The following is a 26,530-nucleotide window of genomic DNA, read 5'->3' on the forward strand; positions in this document are numbered from 1 at the left end:
GCATAATTTTACTAAATAAGTCCTTAAGTGAAATAACTTAATAAAAGAGCATTCTCTACTTGTGCCCAGGACAGTCCAATAACATGTGTGGAGAAACACAGAAGCATTGAGAACTTCACTAGAACAGAACTGGTGTGTGTTTCCCGTATAACGCCGGAACTCGCTGCTTCACTACTATAGTACGACACATCGTTGAAGAAATCAACTAGCTCTGTTTCCCGAGACTGTACTGTCGCAAATTGGTCGTTCAACCACGTTGGTTAATGATGTCACGCAGGTGTTGGAGTAATAACTACTGTAAATTAATCTGTTTGAGATCGAATTAATGCGAGATGTTTTGCTATAGATTACAGACAAACATCTGAGGACTATTTCTCATGTTTCTCAGTTATTTCGCTTTATTCCCAGATTCAATCATAGACTCGTTCTTACACACTAGAGAACGTTCACACTCTTCAAAAACAACGCTTTAAATCTCTTGACAAACTAAAAGACGTTATAGAAGGTTAGAAGGTTACCAATGAGGAATAAATGAGGTTCATTCTCGAGTTACGCAGCACGTTTGAGCTTCAGCAAGAACCAATGAAGTTCATTCTCGAGTTACGCAGCACGTTTGAGCTTCAGCAAGAACCAATGAAGTTCATTCTCGAGTTACGCAGCACGTTTGAGCTTCAGCAAGAACCAATGAAGTTCATTCTCGTGTTACGCAGCATGTTTGAGCTTCAGCAAGAACCAATGAGGTTCATTCTCGTGTTACGCAGCACGTTTGAGCTTCAGCAAGAACCAATGAGGTTCATTCTCGTGTTACGCAGCACGTTTGAGCTTCAGCAAGAACCAATGAGGTTCATTCTCGTGTTACGCAGCACGTTTGAGCTTCAGCAAGAACCAATGAAGTTCATTCTCGAGTTACGCAGCACGTTTGAGCTTCAGCAAGAACCAATGAGGTTCATTCTCGTGTTACGCAGCACGTTTGAGCTTCAGCAAGAACCAATGAAGTTCATTCTCGAGTTACGCAGCACGTTTGAGCTTCAGCAAGAACCAATGAGGTTCATTCTCGTGTTACGCAGCACGTTTGAGCTTCAGCAAGAACCAATGAGGTTCATTCTCGTGTTACGCAGCACGTTTGAGCCTCAGCAAGAACCAATGAAGTTCATTCTCGAGTTACGCAGCACGTTTGAGCTTCAGCAAGAACCAATGAAGTTCATTCTCGTGTTACGCAGCACGTTTGAGCTTCAGCAATAACCAATGAGGTTCATTCTCGAGTTACGCAGCACGTTTGAGCCTCAGCAAGAACCAATGAAGTTCATTCTCGTGTTACGCAGCACGTTTGAGCCTCAGCAAGAACCAATGAAGTTCATTCTCGTGTTACGCAGCACGTTTGAGCTTCACAAGAACCAATGAGGTTCATTCTCGTGTTACGCAGAACGTTTGAGCTTCACAAGAACAAATGAGGTTCATTCTCATGTTACGCAGCACGTTTGAGCTTCACAAGAACCAATGAGGTTCATTCTCGTGTTACGCAGCACGTTTGAGCTTCAGCAAGAACCAATGAAGTTCATTCTCGTGTTACGCAGCACGTTTGAGCTTCAGCAAGAACCAATGAGGTTCATTCTCGTGTTACGCAGCACGTTTGAGCTTCAGCAAGAACCAATGAGGTTCATTCTCGTGTTACGCAGCACGTTTGAGCCTCAGCAAGAACCAATGAAGTTCATTCTCGAGTTACGCAGCACGTTTGAGCTTCAGCAAGAACCAATGAGGTTCATTCTCGTGTTACGCAGCACGTTTGAGCTTCAGCAAGAACCAATGAGGTTCATTCTCGTGTTACGCAGCACGTTTGAGCCTCAGCAAGAACCAATGAAGTTCATTCTCGAGTTACGCAGCACGTTTGAGCTTCAGCAAGAACCAATGAAGTTCATTCTCGTGTTACGCAGCACGTTTGAGCTTCAGCAATAACCAATGAGGTTCATTCTCGAGTTACGCAGCACGTTTGAGCCTCAGCAAGAACCAATGAAGTTCATTCTCGTGTTACGCAGCACGTTTGAGCCTCAGCAAGAACCAATGAAGTTCATTCTCGTGTTACGCAGCACGTTTGAGCTTCACAAGAACCAATGAGGTTCATTCTCGTGTTACGCAGAACGTTTGAGCTTCACAAGAACAAATGAGGTTCATTCTCGTGTTACGCAGCACGTTTGAGCTTCACAAGAACTAATGATGTTCATTCTCGTGTTACGCAGCATGTTTGAGCTTCACAAGAACCAATGAGGTTCATTCTCGAGTTACGCAGAACGTTTGAGCTTTACAAGAACTAATGATGTTCATTCTCGTGTTACGCAGCACGTTTGAGCCTCAGCAAGAACCAATGAAGTTCATTCTCGTGTTACGCAGCACGTTTGAGCTTCAGCAAGAACCAATGAAGTTCATTCTCGTGTTACGCAGCACGTTTGAGCTTCAGCAAGAACCAATGAGGTTCATTCTCATGTTACGCAGCACGTTTGAGCTTCACAAGAACCAATGAAGTTCATTCTCGTGTTACGCAGCACGTTTGAGCTTCAGCAAGAACCAATGAGGTTCATTCTCATGTTACGCAGCATGTTTGAGCTTCACAAGAACCAATGAGGTTCATTCTCGTGTTACGCAGCATGTTTGAGCTTCACAAGAACCAATGAGGTTCATTCTCGAGTTACGCAGAACGTTTGAGCTTCACAAGAACTAATGATGTTCATTCTCGTGTTACGCAGCACGTTTGAGCTTCAGCAAGAACCAATGAGGTTCATTCTCGTGTTACGCAGCACGTTTGAGCTTCACAAGAACCAATGAGGTTCATTCTCGTGTTACGCAGCACGTTTGAGCTTCAGCAAGAACCAATGAAGTTCATTCTCGTGTTACGCAGCACGTTTGAGCTTCAGCAAGAACCAATGAGGTTCATTCTCATGTTACGCAGCACGTTTGAGCTTCACAAGAACCAATGAGGTTCATTCTCGTGTTACGCAGCACGTTTGAGCTTCAGCAAGAACCAATGAAGTTCATTCTCGTGTTACGCAGCACGTTTGAGCTTCAGCAAGAACCAATGAGGTTCATTCTCATGTTACGCAGCATGTTTGAGCTTCACAAGAACCAATGAGGTTCATTCTCGTGTTACGCAGCATGTTTGAGCTTCACAAGAACCAATGAGGTTCATTCTCGAGTTACGCAGAACGTTTGAGCTTCACAAGAACTAATGATGTTCATTCTCGTGTTACGCAGCACGTTTGAGCTTCAGCAAGAACCAATGAGGTTCATTCTCGTGTTACGCAGCACGTTTGAGCTTCACAAGAACCAATGAGGTTCATTCTCGTGTTACGCAGCACGTTTGAGCTTCAGCAAGAACCAATGAAGTTCATTCTCGTGTTACGCAGCACGTTTGAGCTTCAGCAAGAACCAATGAGGTTCATTCTCATGTTACGCAGCACGTTTGAGCTTCACAAGAACCAATGAGGTTCATTCTCGTGTTACGCAGCACGTTTGAGCTTCAGCAAGAACCAATGAAGTTCATTCTCGTGTTACGCAGCACGTTTGAGCTTCAGCAAGAACCAATGAGGTTCATTCTCGAGTTACGCAGCACGTTTGAGCTTCACAAGAACCAATGAGGTTCATTCTCGAGTTACGCAGAACGTTTGAGCTTCACAAGAACCAATGAGGTTCATTCTCGTGTTACGCAGCACGTTTGAGCTTCACAAGAACCAATGAAGTTCATTCTCGTGTTACGCAGCATGTTTGAGCTTCACAAGAACCAATGAGGTTCATTCTCGTGTTACGCAGCACGTTTGAGCTTCAACAAGAACCAATGAAGTTCATTCTCGTGTTACGCAGCACGTTTGAGCCTCAGCAAGAACCAATGAGGTTCATTCTCATGTTACGCAGCACGTTTGAGCTTCACAAGAACCAATGAGGTTCATTCTCGTGTTACGCAGCACGTTTGAGCTTCAGCAAGAACCAATGAGGTTCATTCTCATGTTACGCAGCACGTTTGAGCTTCACAAGAACCAATGAGGTTCATTCTCGTGTTACGCAGCACGTTTGAGCTTCAGCAAGAACCAATGAGGTTCATTCTCATGTTACGCAGCACGTTTGAGCTTCAGCAAGAACCAATGAGGTTAATTCTCGTGTTACGCAGCACGTTTGAGCTTCAGCAAGAACCAATGAGGTTCATTCTCATGTTACGCAGCACGTTTGAGCTTCACAAGAACCAATGAGGTTCATTCTCGTGTTACGCAGCACGTTTGAGCTTCACAAGAACCAATGAGGTTCATTCTCGTGTTACGCAGCACGTTTGAGCTTCACAAGAACCAATGAGGTTCATTCTCGTGTTACGCAGCACGTTTGAGCTTCAGCAAGAACCAATGAGGTTCATTCTCATGTTACGCAGCACGTTTGAGCTTCAGCAAGAACCAATGAGGTTAATTCTCGTGTTACGCAGCACGTTTGAGCTTCAGCAAGAACCAATGAGGTTCATTCTCATGTTACGCAGCACGTTTGAGCTTCACAAGAACCAATGAGGTTCATTCTCGTGTTACGCAGCACGTTTGAGCTTCACAAGAACCAATGAGGTTCATTCTCGTGTTACGCAGCACGTTTGAGCTTCAGCAAGAGGTTTGTTCTCACACGTCAACGCAAGCTTCTGTTCATCTTCACTGATCAGTTTAAATGTAAATAAAAGCCGAAATTCAATCTATTCATCATATAAAGCGATCGAGTCTCTTCAGACAATATGGACTAAACCGCTCAATTCATATGAATTTGTTTTACGAACTCTTTATGTCAAAGTGGTAGTTGTGTAGCGGTCAATGGAGGGACAGAAATCGCTCAGATTTCCTCAAAAAGATCTTCATTTGTGGTCTGAAGATGAACGAAAGTCTTACGGGTTTGGAAAGGCATGAAGGTGAGTCACTAATTAATGACTGAATTTTCATTTTGGGTGAACTATCCCTTTAAGGCTTTCCACAGTGCTCTTGCGATCTAGGTTAAAGGTCACTTTAGCGTTACATGGCAGGTCTGAAAACATCATCAGCTCGTATCAACCCTCATAAACATCTCACCTGTGAGTCCAAGCAGTCGGTGAGTTTGCAGAAGCTTCACAACAGCTGAACATCCCACCTCTCTGACATCATCACCACCTGCAGAAGAAACAGCACACCTGACCTCCGATCAGTGCTGAACTAACGTTACAGCAGCTCAACAAGCGCGAACTGGCTGGAAAACAGCAGTAAAAGCCTTTTACATGAACGAAAACAAACGTAAACGGCCGTTAATCAGTCAAAATAAAGCTAATGACGGTCACATGAGGATCAGATTCTCACAAACGCTGCTAGTTTTCACGAGTTTCTGTGTTTAGTGTTTGTTTTGTTTACACATGAACCGTGTTTCGCTCGTAGACTGCTCCGTCCCTGGCAATCACGGTTCATAGTTTCGTGGAAACATTAGAAAACACATCTCTCACTAAGAAAACTGACTGTTTAATGTATTTAATGAGAGATTTCTAATCAATAACAGCTCACCGTCTCACGCTGACCGCAGTGCCGCCATCTGTCTCCCTGGTTACCAGACTTCCGACTGATCAGTGCCGTAAAGCCAGCGCAGATGTCGTAAAATGAGCATCGCTTCCACAAGAAAGCGGAAACGGTTCGCAGTGTTTACCTCTAAATATTAAATCATTTAAATTAAATAATAGAAAAGTACGCGCGAGTAATTTACCTTGACAGATATGAAAATATCCGTCCAGCACCATACAAACATTAAACAACCCTTAATCACTCGATTTATCTGAAGTTTTATCATTTATTAACGAGTCAGTCTGTTGTGGAAATGTAAAATGTTACACAAGACCAATAAACGATTCTTCGTGTGTGCTGGCATTAGTACAGGTGAAATGTTTATTAATGACACACATTATGAATAAAATATTCATGCACATAAAGAAGCAAAACAGTTATAATTATAACTCATCCTTCAACACAGCTCTTATTGCTGTAAAAGCCTTTCTGACCGCATTAAAGCCCTCCAAACTGAGTACACACTGACTACAAATGGTTAAATACACACATATATATAAAGAAAGTAAAAATTAGACGACAATATGAAACAATAATAAATGTAAAGAGCTAATTTATAAAAACGTAAAAGCTAAATCTAACGTGATTTATTATGAGAAAGCTCAGTTTGCTATACAGTTCACCTGGTGCTCACCATCCATTTAGTATGAGCATATCTATACTTTGTAACTTATTTCATGATAGTTGTGACAAAGTGTTATAGTTAAACAATAACTGTGTTCTGTGGATCACACAAGTGTTTAACAGCGGCTAGTAAAACTCTGCCACCATTGAGAGACTGACACAAACCATACGGTCACATCAAAATCAGAGGATTCAGAGTCATCGTCTCATGTTGACGGCTTCTGCACTATGACAATAAAACAGTATTCATGTTTATATCTTTAAAAAAACAAAACAATTTGAGGGGGATTCATTAAATACAGGGAATGCAAGCATACACAATAATAATATCCTCCTGTACAATTTACAGTTCTAATGAGTCACTTGACTATATCTGGCAACAACATACATACAGACAGACAGACAGACAGACAGACAGACAGACAGACAGACAGACAGACAGACAGTGTGATGAACAACATGATCACATGATCAGCGCCACGCCGAGTCTGACGGGATCCGAGGGAATCTGGGGCGTTTGTAGGCGTTCATAACGGTCTACGGCAATGAACAACTGGTGCACGTGTTTATAACAATGCTAGAGTTCAGCATATGCTGGTTTCTAATGGGGAAATAGAAGAGAAGTCAGTGAGAATCAGTTCTCTACGGTTTCACAGGTACAACAGAGTAACATGAACGGCTCGTTCGGCCTTCACACACACCACCAGTCAGAAGTTCAGGATCGGTAAGAATTCTAATGTTTTTAAAAGAAGTCTTTTCTGCTCATCAAGGCTGCATTTATTTGATTAAAAATACAACAAAAAAACAGTAATATTGTTAAATATTATGACAATATTATTCCTGTGATCAAAGCTGAATTTTCAGCATCATTACTCCAGTCTTCAGTGTCACATGATCCTTCACAAATCATTCTAATATGATGATTTGATGCTCAAGAAACATTTATGATTATTATCAATGTTGAAAACAGTTGTGTACAAATTTTATTCAGGATTCTCTGATGAATAGAAAGTTTAAAAGAACAGCATTTATTTTTTAAATAGAAGCTTGTGTTTTGTAACTTTTGATCATGAATTTAATTAATCCTTGATGAATAAAAGTCTTGATTTATTTTATTTCCCCACATAAATAACATTTTAATTCCTACTGACCCCAAACTTTTGAACGGTAGTGTTTAATGTTTCAAAAGCTTTATATTTCAGATAAATGCTGCTCTTTTCAACTTTCTATTCATCAAAGAATCCTGAAATAAAAATGTAAACAATTGTTTTCAACACTGATAATAACCAGTCATGTGACACAGAAGACTGGAGTAATGATGCTGAAAATCAGCTTTGATCACAGGAATAAATTACACTTTACTATATATTCACATAGAGAACATCACTTTTACATCAGAATATTATTTCACAGTTTTTTTTGTGTATTTTTAAATCACAAACGCAGCCTTGGTGAGCAGAAGAGACTTCTCTTAAAAGCATTAAGAATCGTCCCGATCCCGATGGTTTTCCTGGTAGTGCACCGGCCCTCTTCCCGCTTCACGCTTGCTCCCCGTTGTGAATCCTCTGGTGCCGCTTCAGTTCTCCGGACCGGAAGAAGTTCTTCCCGCACTGTGTGCAGTGGAACGGCCTCTCTCCCGTGTGGATGCTCTGGTGGCCCTTCAGACGCTCCAGCCTGGAGAAGCTCTTATCGCACTGGTTACAGTGGTACGGCTTCTCCCCGGTGTGGATCCGGCGGTGTTCCTTCAGATGTCCCGACTCGGAGAAGCTCTTCCCGCACTGGAAACACTGATACGGCCTCTCGCCGGTGTGTGTTCTGTGATGGCGCTTGAGATCCCCGGATCTGAAGAAGCTCTTCTCGCACAGGGTGCACCGGTGCGGCCTCTCTCCGGTGTGAATGCGCTGGTGTCCGCGCAAGTGTCCCGAATCCGAGAAGGTTTTCCCGCACTGGAGGCATTTATACGGGCGCTCGCCACTGTGAATCCTCAGGTGGCGTTTGAGATCTCCGGATCTGTAGAAGCGCTTGGCGCACTGGGAACACTGGTACGGCCTCTCGCCCGTATGCATTCTCTCGTGTTGCTTGAGATGCCCGGAGTCGGAGAAATTCTTCCCGCACTGGAGACAGTGATACGGACGCTCTCCTGTGTGGATCCTCTCGTGTCGTTTCAGATCCCCGGACGTGGGGAAGTTCTTCCCGCACTGGAAGCACGGGAATGGACGCTCTCCGCTGTGTATTCTCTGGTGTCTCTTGATGTCGTTGATCCGGAAGTATTTCCCGCAGTCCTGGCAGTGATAGGGCCGGTCCGCCGAGGGACGGTTGTTGGATTTGGGGGAATCGGGAAGAGACAGGCTTTTAGGATCGGAGTCGCCGCAACAAGCCGTGAGACACTCTCCGGTCTGTTGCTGCAGATGCTGAGCTGGTCAGGAGAGAACAACACCATTACACATTGTTTACGCCTTAAATTGTTACATTGTTTCAATTAGGGCTGCACAATATATGGGAAATTATTAAAATATCGCAAATATATATGGATATCGCAACAGCTTGCAATAACTGGGGTCATGAATAAAAGACAAAGAGAAAATCACTCGCTGCTCTCGGCTGAATAACTTTTGTAGCTTTAATAAGAATCAGTATATATTTATTTCATATAGTGAAAACTAATGAGAATGTGAAACACGCATGTAGGTTATATCATTTTAAAGATATTTTAAAGATAATTTAAGTTTATTTTACACACTTTAAGCATTATCGTATCGCATATCGAATATCGCATTATTTAATGAGTTATCGCACTTTTCTTCAATATCATGCAGCCCTAATTTCAATTAATATATTTTTAGCTAATGGTGATTTTGTGTATGTACATGTCTGAAATGCATAACTCAGACAGTCACCTCTGATAACAGATGTAATGTGGACCATTACACACAGGATTACACACAAAGCATTGCAATTTCAGACATGCATAATAATACACAAGAGCATTTTCAATCTCAAAATACTGGATTCACTGGTTACACTTTACAATAGGGTTCATTAGTTAACCACATTAGTTAGCATGAACTAAAAATGAACTGCACTTATACAGCATTTATTAATATCTGTTCATGTTAATTTCAACATTTACTAATACTTTTATTTACTTTATTAAAATCTTGTTAACATTAGTTAATGCACTGTGAACTAACAATGAACAGCTGTATTTTTATGTTTTGCTCATGGTTAGTTCATGTTGGTTAATAAACTATAACTAATGAAGCTTACTGTAAAGTGTGACCGATTCATTCCCCTGAAACACCATCATCAGGTGTGGGTGTTTCTCAGTGTGTTTAGTCAATTAAAGCGATAGTTCACCCATTCATCTTAGAAACACAAATGAAGATCTTTAATAAAATCTGAGAGATTTCTGTCCCTCCATTGAAAGTTTGTTCATGCAAAGAAATCATCAAATAACTCCATATATCGAGCGGATTAATCCAAGAAAAGACTCTTTCATTATATGACGAACAGATTTAATTTAGCCTTTTATTCACATATAAACACTGATCAGCCAACATAAAAGCTCAACCATGCCATGTGACCCGCGAAAACAAACCTTATTGGTTGAGCTTCCACTTGCCAAAATTGAATTGTAAACATTGTTTGCTCAGGTTTATATGTGAATAAAAGCCCAAATTAAATCTGTGCATCATATATCAAGCGATCGTGTCTCTTCAGGAGACTTGATTAGACTGATCTGTTCAAATTTACTTATTTGACCCTCTCTTTATGAATATTTTGGGTGAATTCGCTGTCAATGGAGGGACAGAAATCTCTCAGACTTCATTATAAATATCTACATTTGTGTTTTGAAGATGAATGGAAATCTAATGCGTTTAGAACGACATGAGAGTGAGTAAATGACAGAATTTTCATTTTTGGGTGAACTAACACTTTAATAGTAAGTAGCTGAATAAGTGGATCAGGGAAAATATGGGCTATGAGCAACGTGATATAAGGAATATTATTAGGGATGCACCGATACCGATACCAGTATCGGGTATCGGGCCGATACTGAGCTCATGTACTCGTACTCGTAAAAATGCCCCGATACCAACAACCGATACCAGGCAGCGTGTGTACGGTGTTTGTGTCCAGAAAAAGAAACACTGACAACAGAAATTATAATGGGGATAAAAAAAGAAGGCTGTCTATGAGGTAAATATATCTTATTAGTGAAATATTAAACAGAATGTAGTAACGCCTGTGGTGCGCGAGCTGATAAGAGAAAAACACGCAGTGGATTGAGCGCGCAAGCAGCACAGACGCGCGAGCTGGTCGAGCGCATCAGACGTCAGTGGAAAGTTTGTCGTTCAGTCGGATGTCAATGGCAAAGAAAGTAAAACGAGGCATGTAGCTTATTATTAACGTTAACTGACCAGAGAGAGAGAGAGAGAGAGAGAGAGAGCACTTCTGTTGAATGCTCTTGATTGCTGATCGTTCACTCAGCACGTGTTATTTGGATTAAAACTAAATCGTATATGTAAGTAAAACATGAACTGTTACCTTATGTATGTTTAACGAGTGGTTGCCTACATTATTACAGGACATTTGCAGGTCAAGAAGTTACATGAACTTCAAACATCCAAAGCGCGCGCCCCGAAAACCATCGCCTCAGACAGCGCAATACTGAATGGAAGTCTTTCACGTCTTGCGCTTGTACGGATGAATTCATTTTTCACTGTTGGCGAGTCTCCTAGTAAACAAAGTCTGTTATATCTCAAGTGAACGTAGACAGTAAATTGTCTCTGGTATAATTCAAATGGGGTCCGTGCGTTCGGTCTTAAAGGTGCAGCAGTTTAATTAATCTGCTGCTGTGTTTTAATGTTAATCGAACAAAGGACAAATAAATTACTCACTGCTCTTGACTAAATAGGCTACCTTTTTTTAACTTTACAAAAAGATCCATCTATATTTAATTTATACAGTAATGAATATGCAGTGCATTAAATATATAGTTGATGAACAAATTAAGTTTAAATTTAATAAACAACTAATATGATTGATATGCTTTTGGTTTCTCTACCAATACATTTAAAAAAATTACAAATGCATGAATTAAAAATTAATTGAAAATTAAAAATACAGGTATCGGTTACGGTATCGGCGAGTACCAAAAATGAAAGTATCGGTATCGGACTCGGTCTGGAAAAAGTGGTATCGGTGCATCCCTAAATATTATAGATGAGGTTTAAGGGTTAGTTCACCCAAACAACACTGACTTTGTTCTACAGAAGAAAGTCTGTCAGTAAATGCTGACAGAATGATCATGTTTGGGTGAAACATGTCTCTTGAACCATTCTGCAAGACTAGTTTGTATATTCTGGTCAATTATGACCTAATAAATAAACTTGTTTTTATGTCTCCCCATTTTAATTAACACACAACTGAAAAGGTGCTCGTGTTTGTGAATAAAATGTAATCGTTTACCAACTCAGGTTTAATGTTATAAGTGCGACATTTGCAACAAAAACAACTTTTGAGATTGAAAATGACTCATTAGCACAACGATTACTCATAATGATCAGACAGACAGCATCATAGATCTGCAACATGTGGATTCCACTGGTACCAGATGTGGACCGACACTATGATGCTGTCTGGGTCATTATAATCTGGAAAAGTTCAAATAGCACACACACATCTTTAGCTGTGCTAATATTACCGTGGTAATGATGAACTCAAGGACGATGTGTGCGGTGTGTGTTTCCCATGCAAATATGAAATGCGTGTGTGACGTCACTCACCGAAATGAAAGAAATCTTCCACACTCTCGTCTTCCTCTTTGACTTTGACTCCCACGGGCCGCCCGTAGTGCTCAAACGGGCCTGAGGGCAGAAACTTAGCGCTAGAGGAGAGAGACTGGGGCAGTTTAGTGTTTGTCGACAGAGCCTGGGGCAGTTTGTTCCCGAAGTCCTAAAACAGAGTGAATAACATCACACACACCGCGAGCCGCGTCAACTGACAGAGGACAATATGCTACACAATAAACATGTCTGAGAGCCACTGAATATGAATATACCTCGAGATCAAGACACGCTCTTCACATCAGATTAAATTCATTCTGTAAACGCAGCGGCGCGTGAGAGCGCTCGACACAAACAACACATCGGATAGCCTTTTAACCGGCTTTATTCTCCGTTAATCGAGCAGCCTGTGCTGTTACAACAACTGAACACTCACCAGATCCATCCTACTCGTCCATTTGTGTAAATTATCAACGAAATTCATCGGTGAGCAGGAACACTAGCAGAAATCTGATATTCACCGGAACTCGCTCCTCATTATCCTGAATGTGGAACAGCAGCGCCTCCTACAGCAGCGGAGGACAATCTCTCTCTCTCACACACACACACACACACACACACAGAAGCAGCGGTTTGGGTGAGCAGACGTCAACGAAATGTCCCCGTTTTCTCATTGTGAGTTGAAAACATACAGAGAAATACATCCACGGTTTGAAATTAACTATTTCACTCACCGGCGAATTGGGCTACTAAATCTTTAAGTTACCGGCAATTCAGAAGTTCTACTGGCCATACAAAATAAACCAGATTAACTACGTTGCATCTTTATAGGCTATATATTATAACATTTGGATTTCATACATTCATTTCTTATTCAAACTTTTCATCCTCATCTTTTCACCAAATATGTATTTTAGGTGTACAGATCAATACAGTACTTGAAGAACATCATAACAATGTAGGATATGTTGGAAAATAACAATGTCTTTTCTGTTAACCAAATGCTTTTTAATCTTCGCTTAATTTAGCTTCAATGCAAATGAACAAGCGTGTTTTATTTGTTGCGTAGTCTGTGTTCAAGCCAGACATGAGCAGATTCTGCACAAGAGTTGAGTATTTGCGCTAAATCTGCAGATGTGGCTTACACGAACTTGACTTCCCCAGCAAAGTGAGTAAACATTATAAGCAACACGCCAAATTGGCTGTATTTGACAGCGTTACCCGCCACAGTAATTTCAAACCCTGAATACATGCATCCAGAATGTTTACACTGGGATCTGCTCCAGCAATCACGGCGCCATTCATAACTTTAGATGGATATATGGTTTTTGACTGCACTGATGTTGGAAGTGGGACAATGTATGTCTGTCCTCCCACCTCTAAGAAAATTAATAAAGTCAGCATGAAACGGAAGTTCCGCTTGTCTTTTCTGAAGCGCTTCTGAACAAGAGTTAAATGTGGGCGGGGCTTGATTTATGTCTGTGGGGAATAGGTTGGATGGTTGTGGTTTGCTATTGGCTGATCTCATGTGAGTGACAGGTTGCCCCGCCCTCGTCATCAGAGAAGTGAAGAGATGCTGCAAGAGGAAGATATTCTGATTTCTAGATTATGAGACACATTTAAAGCTACACTGTGTAGGATTTTCTCCCATCTAGCAGTGAAATTGTTTATGACTACCAACTGAATATTACTTTCTAGCCCCTCCCATTCCGAGGGCGTTTTAACTCCTACGGTGGGCGTATTATTTCAAATCTGCCGGCAGTCGTGAGTAATCTCCCCCTCGCATTCGTCACGGTGCCACTGAGTGTAAAAACGCGAAGGGTGAAGCTTGAAGTTCCTGGTATGTCCCGGCTCTTTGGCTAATGTATTTTGGTTGGTGGAGGCGCAACATGGCTGCCGCCATTCGAGCGACTCGCTCGTATGTATAAATGGCAGATTCTACGCTTACGAGAATACTTGATTAGTTTGGTATAAGTAATTACACATTAATGAGCACATATACTTTTGAAAGAACAAAGTGTTTTTTGCTAAGAATCAACTTAAAAAATTACACAGTGTATCTTTAAAAAAAAAAATCATTTATAATAAACACTGCAATATTCCATAAACAAGGAATTGTCAATTTTAATTTCATGGTGACTTAAGAGCATAAAGTCACAGACATTCTGAACTATATCTGCTATTGATACGTTAAAATTATTCGTAAACATACACATTTTCAGTATATTTATCTTAAATGCAAGCCTAAAGTAGGCTATTAAAAATTTGTGTTACATCTGTCCCGGTGTAGTTATACAGGCATGAGAAATAGGAATATACTGTATTTGGTAGTAATATTTTGACATTTAATTATTTGGTGGACATGTAAAGGCATCTCATGAGGAAAAAAGTTAGAAAACAAGGTTCAGTGGAGTTTAAATAGACCTCTAGGGTTTTTTTTACTCAATTCTAAAAAATTAAAAACTGATCAAAACTAAAAAAAACAATTCTTAAAATGTATTAAATGATTGGATAGTACTTTATGTATAAAAAATGTCCCCCCTACTAATTAAATATGTTTAAGAGCTGTTTAATTCATAAAATGTAATTAGAATTAAAACAAAATTAACTCATTAAAACTAAATCCATATTATGATCCCATGATGGGAACCCGTCTGTATATGAACTGAAGTGCCTTTTGTGGTCAGAATTTTTACAAAACCAAAATGCTGGGTTGTTTCAACCCATGTTTGGGTCAAATCCGTTAAAAATGTAATTAAAAAAATTAAACTAACGGTTAAAAATGTGAACCAATGGTTATCCATATTTGACCCAAACATGGATTGAAACAACCCAGAATTATCATTTTTTTGGAGTGAACAGCAAAACACAAATAAGGAAAACAGACAAAATACAACTAATATAATATAAAATATAATTTTTTATCATTTGAAAATGTATTCTCGCTCCCCCTCTCTCTCTCTCTCTCTCTCTCTCTCTCTCGAGCGTCTGATACTCCGTGTCCGCAGCGGCGCTCCGTACATGAACATCAACCGAATGAACGGAACGGATGTCGCGGATCGGTTAATTAAACACACCGTGGGCTCCGTCATCAGCTCGAGCGCGTCCGCCTCGTTTATTATACTACGGGTAAGTCTGATTAAACAGGAATTATGATCGCGCTGATCAGTGTGAACGCGACAGCTTCAGCATGTCTGGCCACTTGACGTCATTATTTCTATCGCAGTGTTTCAATATGACTCAGTATTTCATGCGAGTTTGATCTGAGCGGATGATCGGTGGATGTGCAGATGTGCAGCGGAGGATCATCCAGAAGCTCGAGCTGGACGACATTTTATTTCCCTGTCAAATGCTCAAGCTTGGCTTATTTTCCCATAATGAACCGCTGTTTGATGTTTCCAGAGGCAGGAATGAGTTCATCCTCCAGGATCATCTGCTCATGTCTAATCATCTGACTGACACCAATAAATCCTTATCATTATTAGTATCATCATAGAATACCTGTGCAATACAGTGCATTTAGATAAATGTGGTTTTTCCAGGCCTGGAAAAGTCATGGATACCAATACATGGGAATTTCCATAATAATTTTTTTCTCCTAGTGTAAAATAAATCTCAACTAACTTATATTGGATATAAATTATTCTTTGTGTGGACAATCTGTATAAAATTATATGGAAATTCATTGGTCGAAACTAGTGCAGAAACTGCACTATTATTATAGTGTTATTTTTCTTAGGGATGCACGATATATCGGCCACCATACTGATATATATATACATATATATATGATATCGGCCTGATAAGAAAAATTGGCTGATATAATAAAGCTGATAAATAATGGATTATTTCCTTCAGCTGTGACACTTCAGTTTCGCCATGATGGTTTTCAATTGCTTGAAATATGATTGGAACCACTTCAAAAAGGAAAATATGGTTTTCCTTAGCCATATTACTAAGAAAATGTATATTCAAGTCCCCCTGTAGTCAATAATTGTATCCCTTAAAACTCATCTTTGATCACCAAAATGACATATTTATAATTTTTTTCCCATTGAAAACAAATTTTTTCATGCCTTAAAATATCTTGAATGTAACTCGACACCCTCGCCTCATTTAGTATGCGTGGCTCTATGAATATGCAAATGAGCCCCACCTCCACTCACTCACTCAGCTCAGAGATCCACTGGTTGACGATCACACGTTGATCTGATTGGTTACAAGGTAGTTTGTGATGTCAGAAACACCAGCGATTTCAAAGCGTGTTTTTGAGACTGTCTTTGGTTCACTGCAGTTTTAAGGAGGAAATACTCAGCAATGCTGTCGACTTATGAATTTACACATGGTTTATCTTAAAGCAGATTAAAAACACCACATAGACACATAAACAACATTAAATGCTGGATGTTCACCACAGGGGGACTTTAAAGGGACAGTTCACCCAAAAATGAAAATTCTGTCATTATTTACTCACACTCATGTTGTTCCAAACCTGTAAGAGTTTAAGTTATTTTGAAGAATGTTGGTAATCATACAGTTGACGTAGGCTACACATTTTCTTCCATGGTATTTATTTTCCTACTATGGAAGTCAATGGTGTCCATCAACTGTTTGATTACCAAAGTTCTTCAAAATATCTTCTTTTGTGTCCAACAGAAGAAAGAAACTCATACAGGTTTGGAACAACATGAGTGTGAGTAAATAATGACAGAATTTTCATTTTTTGGGTGAACTGTCCCTTTAAAGCAAAAAATGTCTTGTCATGTAAATAGAATTGAGTATTTAGAAGTCATCACAGCCAGCTCTAACATAAAGCACACTGACAGAGCAGCTGTCATGGCAAACATTATGTAAATAGTTCATAACCAGGGTTTGAAATTGACTTTTTCACTCACCGGCCAATTTGGCTTCTAAATTTTTAAGTGACCGGCCATTCAGAACTTCTACTGGCCAAAAAGAAATAAACCAGTTTAACACGTCACAGTATATATATATGATTTCATACATTCATTCCTTATTCAAACAAAATCCTGTCATCCAGCATCTCCTCCCTTCCTCTTTCATCCTCATCATTTTCACCCAAAATGTATTTTAGGTGGACAGATCAATACAGTACAAAGAACATGTAAGATGTTGGAAAAGAACAATGTATTTTCTGTAAACCAAATGCTTTTTAATCTTCGCTATTGCTTCAATGTTAATGAACAAGTGTGCTGTTATTTGTTGTGCAGTGACGTGTGTGTTCAAGTAAGCAGATATGAGCAGATTCTGTGCAATACGCTGTATTTAATATATCATGATGACTCACGAGTTCAGTATTTGCACTAAATCTGCGCAGATTTGACTTACACGACTAAATATAATAAGTAACCCACCAAATTGGCTCGTGATTTGACAGCTTTACCCGCCACTGTTGATTTTTTCCTGGCTTTATTAATTTATGAATAAACCCTGTTCATATCGTCACATCTGAATGTTGTCTCGTTGTGTCAGGGCGAGTGTGAGGCATGTCCACCCCAGAGCCCCCGTTAGGAGGGACTCCCTGTGCGGGGCCGTCGCCGGGGCCGGGCCCGTCTCCCGGGGCCGTTCTGGGATCAGGACTGTCCCCCGGATCCTCGCACAGCATGATGGGCCCCAGTCCCGGACCGGCCGCTTCCTCAGGACACGCCTTCCCTCAGCAGACATCTGCGGGATACAGCCAGGAGAGTTTGCATCAGATGCACAAGGTGGAAAGCTCAATAAATCTAAATGTTTTACTGTGGTAAATCAGGTCAGAGGGTTAATGCTTGTGTTTGTCCTGAAGCCTGTGGAGGAGAGCCTTTCAGAAGACGCCCGCTTCAGTCAGATGAAGGTGGTCCCGATGAGGATGACCCGTCCTGGGAGCCCGATGGACCAGCACTCTCAAGGTTCCCGTATCGCACTCATATACGTATAATAAACTTTTATTTCTCATTTTAATTTAGTTTAAAGGGGTGGTTGATTATGATTTGACTTTTCTAGCTTTAGTTAGTGTGTAATGTTGCTGTTTGAGCATAAACAACATCTGCAAAGTTACAACGCTCAAAGTTCAAAGCAAAGGGAGAGATTTGCTTTTAAAGAAATCACTTTATAAGAACTACAACAAACGGCTGGTAGAGACTACACGAGCTTTCTCCCGGGTAAGTGACATCACCAACCCTAACATTTACATAACCCCGCCCCCGGAACACGATTTATAGATTATCAAGACAGAATATGCTAATCAATGACTAGAAGATAACTACACACAAGCTTCATAAATTCATCAATTAACCATTCAGAAATGTCCTGTTGCTTCTACGTTGTCACTTCTTCTTGAGTCTCTCCATCATTGTCCGACTCCGGTTTGAACATAAAAAGTGAAAAGTTTTTTCAGTGTGTGACACACAAGTTCTTGTAGCTCCGCCCTCTGTGCCGGGAGCAGCAGCTCATTTGCATTTAAAGAAACTGTGTGTTTTTGCTCACCCTCAAAAAGTGACAACTTTAACATGCTATATAAAAATATCTGTGGGGTATTTTGAGCTAAAACTTCACACACACACACACACACACACTCTGAGCACATCAGAGACTTATTTTACATCTTGTGAAAAGGGCATTATACCACCCCTTTAACATGATGTACTAAAATAACTAAAACTTAATAAAAATGAATACAAACTATATAGACATAAAAAAAAAAACTAATAAAAATAACAAAATGGCACAATATTACAAAAACTTTAACTGGCCCTGATAATCATCACAAATACTTACCGTTGCTCCACTCTCAAGGTTCCTGTATCGCATTCATGAACCGCAGCCGTTTGACTAGTAGAGTCTGACTGACACCCATAAGTATTGTTTTGCCTTCTTTGCATGAGGTTTATTATAGTACACCGAAATTGAAACCATAAAAAACGTGAAATATATTAAACGTAAAATAAAAAAAACTATGTAATTTGTAACTATGTAATTTAAAAAAAAAAAAAAAAAAATTTATTCTTCTTTATTCTCATTTGAATTTAGTTAAACTTGATGTACTAAAGTAACTAAAACTTAATAAAAATTGATAAAAACTAGTGCTGGGCAACGATTATTCGCATCCAAAAAGAAAGTTTGTGTTTACATAATACATGTGTGTGTACTGTTTATAATTATTTTTGCATATATAAATACACACACATGCATGTATATATTTAAGAAATATTTGCATGTATATTTATATTATATATAAATAGAAATATTTTCTACATAACCAATTTTTCTTGTCACAACAGTGTTTTGTTTTTGCCGCAGTGTTTTGATTGATGTGTTCGGTCTCGTCCCTCAGGATACCCGTCTCCGCTGGGCGCTTCAGAACACGTGTCCAGTCCCATGTCCACCAGCGGGCCTCCATCAGGTCCTCTCCTGTCCACCGGCTCGGGTTCGGCCTCGCTGGAGGGTGTGGACGCCCAGAACCGGCCGGGAACCCAAAGCGCCGCCTCAGTGTCGGGCACCAGCGTCTCGAGCTCCTCTGCCCCCCCGACGCCCTTCAACCAGAGCCAGCTCCACCAGCTGCGCGCGCAGATCATGGCCTACAAGATGCTGGCGCGCGGGCAGCCTCTCCCAGAACACCTGCAGATGGCAGTGCAGGGCAAGCGGCCCATGCCAGGCATGCCACCGGGACCATCCCTGACCAGTCTAACCCCGGGGGGAGGAGGAGGGAGCGCTGGCTTCAGCAGAGGACATGGTGAGATTTGACACGGTTACAGTACCAGGACATGTGTCTTTGTTTTTGTTTTGTTTGTTTTTTAGATTAAAAGGTAACAATTTATATTTAGTGGTATTTGCGGTCACATTAATCGTTGTTTGGCGAACATTTTTATAAAAATAATAACTGGAGGACGGAGGATGAGGAAGATGATATGATAAAATAGTCTTATATAATAATACAATAATTATATAATAAGAATAGTAATAGTAGTAATAATAATAATGACAACAATAATAAACTAGTTTCATTAGGAATGAGGGGGAGGTTGGAGGATGAGGAAGAGGAGAAATAATAATAATAGTAGTTGTAACAATAATGATAATGATAATAATAATAAGGCTGTTAATAATATGGTATTAAAAGGCTGCTTCTGATCCCTCCGTGAGACATGTATCTGACAACATAAGTTATTTGTGTTCTGTCAGATTTACTAATCGCTAAACCCTGAAAGGGGATTTTTAAGGCAAGGCAAGTTTATTTATATAGCACATTTCATACACAATGGCAATTCAAAGTGCTTTACATAGAAGAAATTAAAATAATAAAAAGAAATAAGAATAATTAAGACAGTTTAGAAAAATAAAAATGAAATACAGTGCAGTACAGTCGGACGAACAGCGGCACAGTGCTCATTCAGTAAATGCACAGCTAAACAGAAGTGTTTTGAGTCTGGATTTGAATGTGACCACAGTAGGAGCACATCTGATCTCTTCTGGAAGCTGGTTCCAGCATAATAGCTAAAAGCAGACTCACCATGCTTAGAGTGAACCCTTGGTATTTCTAGCTGATATGATCCTAATGATCTGAGTGATCTGTTGGGTTTATATTCAGTGAGCATATCTGCAATGTATTGAGGTCCTAGGCCATTGAATGATTTATATACCAGTAATAATACTTTAAAATCAATACTAAATCTAACTGGGAGCCAGTGTAGAGACCTGAGGACTGGTGTGATATGTTCATATTTTCTGGTTCTGCTCAGAATCCTGGCGGCAGCGTTCTGTATGAGCTGCAACTGTCTTATGGTCTTTTTGGGAAGGCCAGTGAGGAGTCCATTACAATAATCCACCCTGCTGGTGATGAAAGCATGCACAAGTTTCTCTAAGTCTTGTCTGGAAACAAAGCATCTAATTCTTGCAATATTTTTCAGATGATAGTATGCTGATTTAGTTATTGCTTTGACATGGCTACTGAAACTAAGGTCTGACTCTAGTGTCACACCAAGATTCCTGACTTGATTTTTAGTTGTTTTACCCCTAGAGTGAAGGTATGTGTTCACCTTGAGAACTTCATCTTTGTTTCCAAACGCAATAACTTCAGTTTTATCTTTGTTTAACTGAAGAAAGTTTTGGCACATCCAACTGTTGACTTCATCAATGCATCGGCACAGGTTTGGAAAACTCCCAGAGAGAAGTGAGGCATTTACCACTTCTAGAAGATCTGCTTCTAAACTGTTTAACACACTTTTGAAAAAAGATGTGGGAAGTGTGTCAAGAGCGCATGTTGATGTTTTAAGGTGCTGTACGGTTTCTTCCAAAATGTTGCCATCAATTTTTTTGAAATCAGACAAAGTTACTACTTTCTCAGGTGGTCTGATCTGTCTGACCTCAGTGCAAGTCAAGGATGTGCTGATCACCTTTCTGATATTATTGATTTTGTCAGAGAAGAAAGAAGCAAACTCACTGCACTTGTTGTCTGAGAGCATTTCACTAGGAATCTGGCTTGGGGGGGTTTGTCAGTCTCTCTACAGTAGCAAAAAGAGTGCGTGTGTTGTTTAAATTGCTGTTTATAATATTTGAGAAGAAAGTCTGTCTAGCTTTGCCTAGTTCCATATTCAAAGCATGAAGGCTGTCTTTGTAGATGTTATAATGGACTACAAGTTTTGTCTTCCGCCACATGCGCTCTGCTTTTCTGCATTGTCTTTTCATATTTTGCACTGCTGTTGAGTTTCTCCAAGGTGCTTTTTGTCTGCCACTCTTCTTCCTGACTTTCACAGGAGTAATATCATCAATTACGCTTTTAACTTTTGAGTTAAAAGAATCAAGGAGAAAATCAACAAAGTCAGCAGAAATGCTGGGTGTTAAGGAATTTTAAGTGTGTTACTGCCTACACTCTTTTAACATAAAAGTGTGTAGGCAGAGTGTGTACACAACCACCCATGACTCTGACAGACTCCGCCCTTTTAGCATAGACTCTCAAGTAAGAAATTTCAGTATTCTTATTAAAGCTACTAAAGTTATTCTTTTGTTGTTTGATTCATATCAACAGCAGGAACTGTATATTACACTGCTTTCACTTTAATACACAGATCTAATATACACATGTGATTTCTTTACTTGCTGTTTACGTTCACAGACATAACCGACTGTGTTTATGTGAACTAAGTGTTTTTGACATAACCTTGTGTGTATTTGACCATTTAAGCACAATAAGACGCGACAGAGATTAGTTTACTACTCACGGGACGCTCCGTCTGATGTTCAGCTTTCTGTGTGCGTGCTTCAGATGTGTGCGCTCAGAAAACCATATATCAGAGGTTTAGAGAGACTGATACGGCTTTAAAACGCATGCAGATGATAAACTTTCATGAAGATGAAGAACTGCAATGTCACGTGAGTGTGATCGCGATCGAGATGCTAATCAAAACCAAACAGATGATTTAGTTTTTGGCAGAGTATCCGAGGCACGAGAGGCTCCGCCCTCTTCTAGTTAGGGGGCGGGGCAGCAGCTAATTTGCATTTACAATACATGCACGATACATGCACGAAAACAGCATGATTTACCTTTTTCCGTCCACTCAAAAATGGGCATACAACATGTTATAATAAATGATCTGTGGGTATTTTGAGCTGAAACTTCACACACACATTCTGATTCTGGGGAACCTGAGACTTACATCTTGTTATAGGTCGCCATTAAATTTAAAATTGTGTTCTGTCTGTGTGCTAGTTTCTCGTTTCTGTATTTTTCTCAGTTCTCTTTTGAATGGTGGAGTGGTTCTTGAGAACATTCAGTCGTCTGTGGTGACTTTAGTAAAGGGTTAGTTTGTGCCGGTTGCTCCGCAGGGATGGTGGGACCCAACATGCCTCCTCCTGGACCTTCAGGAATCCCGGCTGGTGTTCAGGGCCAGAACCACAACGGACCCCCCAAACCCTGGGCTGAAGGTGAGAGCACATACGTGAGCTTGAGCCTGTGGAGATGTATAGGGCTGGGTAAAAAAATCTATTTTCGATTTATCCTTTTTTTTTATGTGGTCGATTCAAAATCGATTCTCAAAGGCCACGAATCGATTTTTTTTCTATATTTATTTATCTATCACCTAAAACCTGATCCTGTTTGATCAAGGCACGACTGTTCTGACTTGTCCAATTTTCAGCATAAACTTTTCATCTTGCATCAAAATCCTATCTATTCATTGTATGCATTTGACATATAGAGTTGGGTTCTGTTTTAATGTACAGGTTTAATTTCTTTAAATTAATTTTTTATTAATTAACCATTTGTAAACTTATGTGCACTCTTCTTTTTTTTATTATAAATATAGGATTTGTATTAAATCTATATAAATTAAGTCGAATCGGGAATTGAAATCAAATTTAGAATCGAAATCGAATCGAATTGGAACATCTGAATCGATACTCTGCAAAAAAAAATTTTCTTACTCAGTATTTTTGTCCTGTTTCCAGTCCAAATATCTAAAAATTCTTCAATCAAGAAGCATTTACTAGATGAGTAAAATGCCACAAGATATTATGGAAAAATTTAAATGAAGTGAGTTTTCAAAATGAAAAAGTATCTATTTTCCGTTTGAATTAACATTATTTTTCTGACCCCATTGGCAGATAATTTTGCTTGTTTTAAGCAAAAAATAACTTATTTTGATTCCCCCCCTAGAAAACAAGACATAATATCTTATGCCATTTTACTACTTTAGTAAATCCATCTTGATTTAAGAATTTTTTGATATTTTGACTGGAAACAAGACAAGAATACTGAGTAAGAAAAGCATTGTTTGCAGTGTAGTGATGTGTGTCCTGTGCGACAGGTCCGATGGTGAACGCGGCGACTCCTTCGAACGCTCCCCAGAAGCTGATGGCTCCTCAGCCCACGGGACGCCCTTCACCGGCTCCACCGTCGGTGCCACCGGCCGCCTCACCAGTCATGCCACCGCAAACCCAATCGCCAGGTCACCTGACCCACCCGTCCCAGCCCAACACCATGGTGCCGCTGCACCAGAAGCAGAACCGCATCACGCCTGTCCAGAAGCCCTGCGGCCTGGACCCGGTTGAGATACTGCAGGAGAGAGAGTACAGGTGAGACTAGTGCTGACCAAAAAATTATATTACGGTATTTTTCTAAATTATACCGGTTTCATGGTATATGACGGTATATATATTTTTCAAGCACGACTGGGTGTTAACCACATTTGCAGAGAGGAAATACTGCAGTAGATTGACTTAGAATGCCCTATTTTACTGTCATGAGTAAACATTGTACAAACACTCCACACTAGTATTAAAGGGTTAGTTCACCCAAAAATGAAAATTCTGTCAGTAATTACTCACCCTCTTGTTTTTCCAAGCCTGTAAAACTTTCGTAGAACTATTGTCCAGTATCACACACATGACCAGCGTCGGCCAATAGTGAGCCTATGTTCTGATGTACAACCCAGAAGGACCAGCTCTTCTGACGCTTTGTGTTGTTGTGATGTGTCTGCAGGCTTGAAGCTCGTATCACTCACCGTATTCAGGAGCTGGAGAATCTCCCGGGGTCTTTAGCTGGAGATCTGCGAACCAAAGCTACTATTGAGCTCAAAGCTCTCAGACTGCTCAACTTCCAGAGACAGGTGACCTCGCGAACATCCACTCAGAACCTCACAAACATTCACTAAGAACCTCGCGAACATCCACTCAGAACCTCACAAACATTCACTCGGAACCTCACAAACATTCACTCAGAACCTTACGAACATTCACTCAGAACCTCAGAACCTCACAAACATTCACTCAGAACCTTACGAACGTTCACTCAGAACCTCACAAACATTCACTCAGAACCTCACAAACATTCACTCAGAACCTTACGAACGTTCACTCAGAACCTCAGAACCTCACAAACATTCACTCAGAACCTCACAAACATTCACTCAGAACCTTACGAACATTCACTCAGAACCTCAGAACCTCACGAACATTCACTCAGAACCTCACAAACATTCACTCGGAACCTCACGAACATTCACTCGGAACCTCACAAACATTCACTCAGAACCTTACGAACATTCACTCAGAACCTTACAAACATTCACTCGGAACCTCACAAACATTCACTCGGAACCTCACAAACATTCACTCAGAACCTCACAAACATTCACTCGGAACCTCACGAACATTCACTCGGAACCTCACAAACATTCACTCAGAACCTCACAAACATTCACTCGGAACCTCATGAACATTCACTCGGAACCTCACGAACATTCACTCGGAACCTTACGAACATTCACTCAGAACCTCACAAACATTCACTCGGAACCTCACAAACATTCACTCAGAACCTCACAAACATTCACTCGGAACCTCATGAACATTCACTCGGAACCTCACAAACATTCACTCAGAACCTTACGAACATTCACTCAGAACCTCACAAACATTCACTCAGAACCTCACCAACATTCACTCAGAACCTTACGAACGTTCACTCAGAACCTCAGAACCTCACAAACATTCACTCAGAACCTCACAAACATTCACTCAGAACATCACAAACATTCACTCAGAACCTCGCGAACATTCACTCAGAACCTCACAAACATTCACTCAGAACCTCACGAACATTCACTCAGAACCTCACGAACATTCACTCAGAACCTTACAAACATTTACTCAGAACCTCACCAACATTCACTCAGAACCTCACCAACATTCACTCAGAACCTTACGAACATTCACTCAGAACCTCACAAACATTCACTCAGAACCTCACCAACATTCACTCAGAACCTTACGAACGTTCACTCAGAACTTCAGAACCTCACAAACATTCACTCAGAACCTCACAAACATTCACTCAGAACATCACAAACATTCACTCAGAACCTCGCGAACATTCACTCAGAACCTTACGAACATTCACTCAGAACCTCACAAACATTCACTCAGAACCTCACCAACATTCACTCAGAACCTTACGAACGTTCACTCAGAACTTCAGAACCTCACAAACATTCACTCAGAACCTCACAAACATTCACTCAGAACATCACAAACATTCACTCAGAACCTCGCGAACATTCACTCAGAACCTCACAAACATTCACTCAGAACCTCACGAACATTCACTCAGAACCTCACGAACATTCACTCAGAACCTTACAAACATTTACTCAGAACCTCACCAACATTCACTCAGAACCTCACCAACATTCACTCAGAACCTCACCAACATTCACTCAGAACCTCACCAACATTCATTCAGAACCTCGCGAACATTCACTAAGAACCTCGCGAACATTCACTCAGAACCTCACGAACATTCACTCAGAACCTCACCAACATTCACTCAGAACCTCACCAACATTCACTCAGAACCTCACCAACATTCACTCAGAACCTCACCAACATTCATTCAGAACCTCACGAACATTCACTCAGAACCTCACCAACATTCACTCAGAACCTCACCAACATTCATTCAGAACCTCACCAACATTCACTCAGAACCTCGCGAACATTCACTCGGAACCTCACAAACATTCACTCAGAACCTCACGA

General features: G+C 40.4%; 3 protein-coding genes across 9 annotated transcripts in view; 1 reads left to right on the top strand and 2 right to left on the bottom strand.

Moving 5' to 3' along the window:
* The window catches only part of marf1 (meiosis regulator and mRNA stability factor 1), a 43,818-nt gene extending 38,076 nt beyond the window's left edge, over nt 1–5,742 (bottom strand). For 3 of the 4 annotated variants that reach the window (XM_082136110.1, XM_082136109.1, XM_082136107.1), the window contains exons 1-2: nt 5,535–5,742; nt 5,076–5,153 (exon numbers count right to left, since the gene is read on the bottom strand). The gene's annotated coding sequence lies outside the window, so the exon portion shown is untranslated. Of the gene's footprint in view, nt 1–5,075; nt 5,173–5,534 lie in introns of those variants that run through there. The other variant, XM_082136108.1, reaches the window with a different exon arrangement.
* Nucleotides 5,743–5,886: 144 nt separating this feature from the next.
* LOC309473932 (uncharacterized protein) lies at nt 5,887–12,564 on the bottom strand. Its single transcript, XM_082136216.1, has 3 exons — nt 12,438–12,564; nt 12,002–12,170; nt 5,887–8,628 (listed from the first exon to the last, which is right to left on the bottom strand). The coding sequence occupies exons 1-3, from the start codon at nt 12,483–12,485 to the stop codon at nt 7,751–7,753; spliced, it is 1,095 nt and encodes a 364-aa protein (XP_081992342.1). The 5' UTR covers nt 12,486–12,564; the 3' UTR covers nt 5,887–7,750.
* Nucleotides 12,565–14,995: 2,431 nt separating this feature from the next.
* smarca4b (SWI/SNF related BAF chromatin remodeling complex subunit ATPase 4b) overlaps nt 14,996–26,530 on the top strand; it is a 47,521-nt gene continuing 35,986 nt past the window's right edge. For all 4 annotated transcript variants that reach the window (XM_082136102.1, XM_082136103.1, XM_082136104.1 and 1 more), the window contains exons 1-7: nt 14,996–15,130; nt 17,495–17,727; nt 17,805–17,907; nt 19,332–19,730; nt 22,820–22,918; nt 23,800–24,067; nt 24,474–24,600. In XM_082136102.1, coding sequence (XP_081992228.1) covers nt 17,509–17,727; nt 17,805–17,907; nt 19,332–19,730; nt 22,820–22,918; nt 23,800–24,067; nt 24,474–24,600 — 1,215 coding nt within the window. In that variant the 5' untranslated portion in view covers nt 14,996–15,130; nt 17,495–17,508. The remainder of the gene's footprint in view (nt 15,131–17,494; nt 17,728–17,804; nt 17,908–19,331; nt 19,731–22,819; nt 22,919–23,799; nt 24,068–24,473; nt 24,601–26,530) is intronic.

The sequence above is a fragment of the Leuciscus leuciscus genome, assembly GCF_965113295.1.
Source record: "Leuciscus leuciscus genome assembly, chromosome: 14".
Classification (NCBI taxonomy): Eukaryota; Metazoa; Chordata; class Actinopteri; order Cypriniformes; family Leuciscidae; genus Leuciscus; species Leuciscus leuciscus.

Bases quoted from the DNA above. Each gene is read 5' to 3' on its own strand.
- LOC309473932 (XM_082136216.1), bottom strand. From the start codon at position 12,485: ATGAATTTCGTTGATAATTTACACAAATGGACGAGTAGGATGGATCTG. The intron at 12,171-12,437 runs GTGAGTGTTCAG...ACTCTGTTTTAG, and splicing joins GGACGAGTAGGATGGATCTG to GACTTCGGGAACAAACTGCC. The intron at 8,629-12,001 runs GTGAGTGACGTC...TCTCCTGACCAG, and splicing joins GGAAGATTTCTTTCATTTCG to CTCAGCATCTGCAGCAACAG.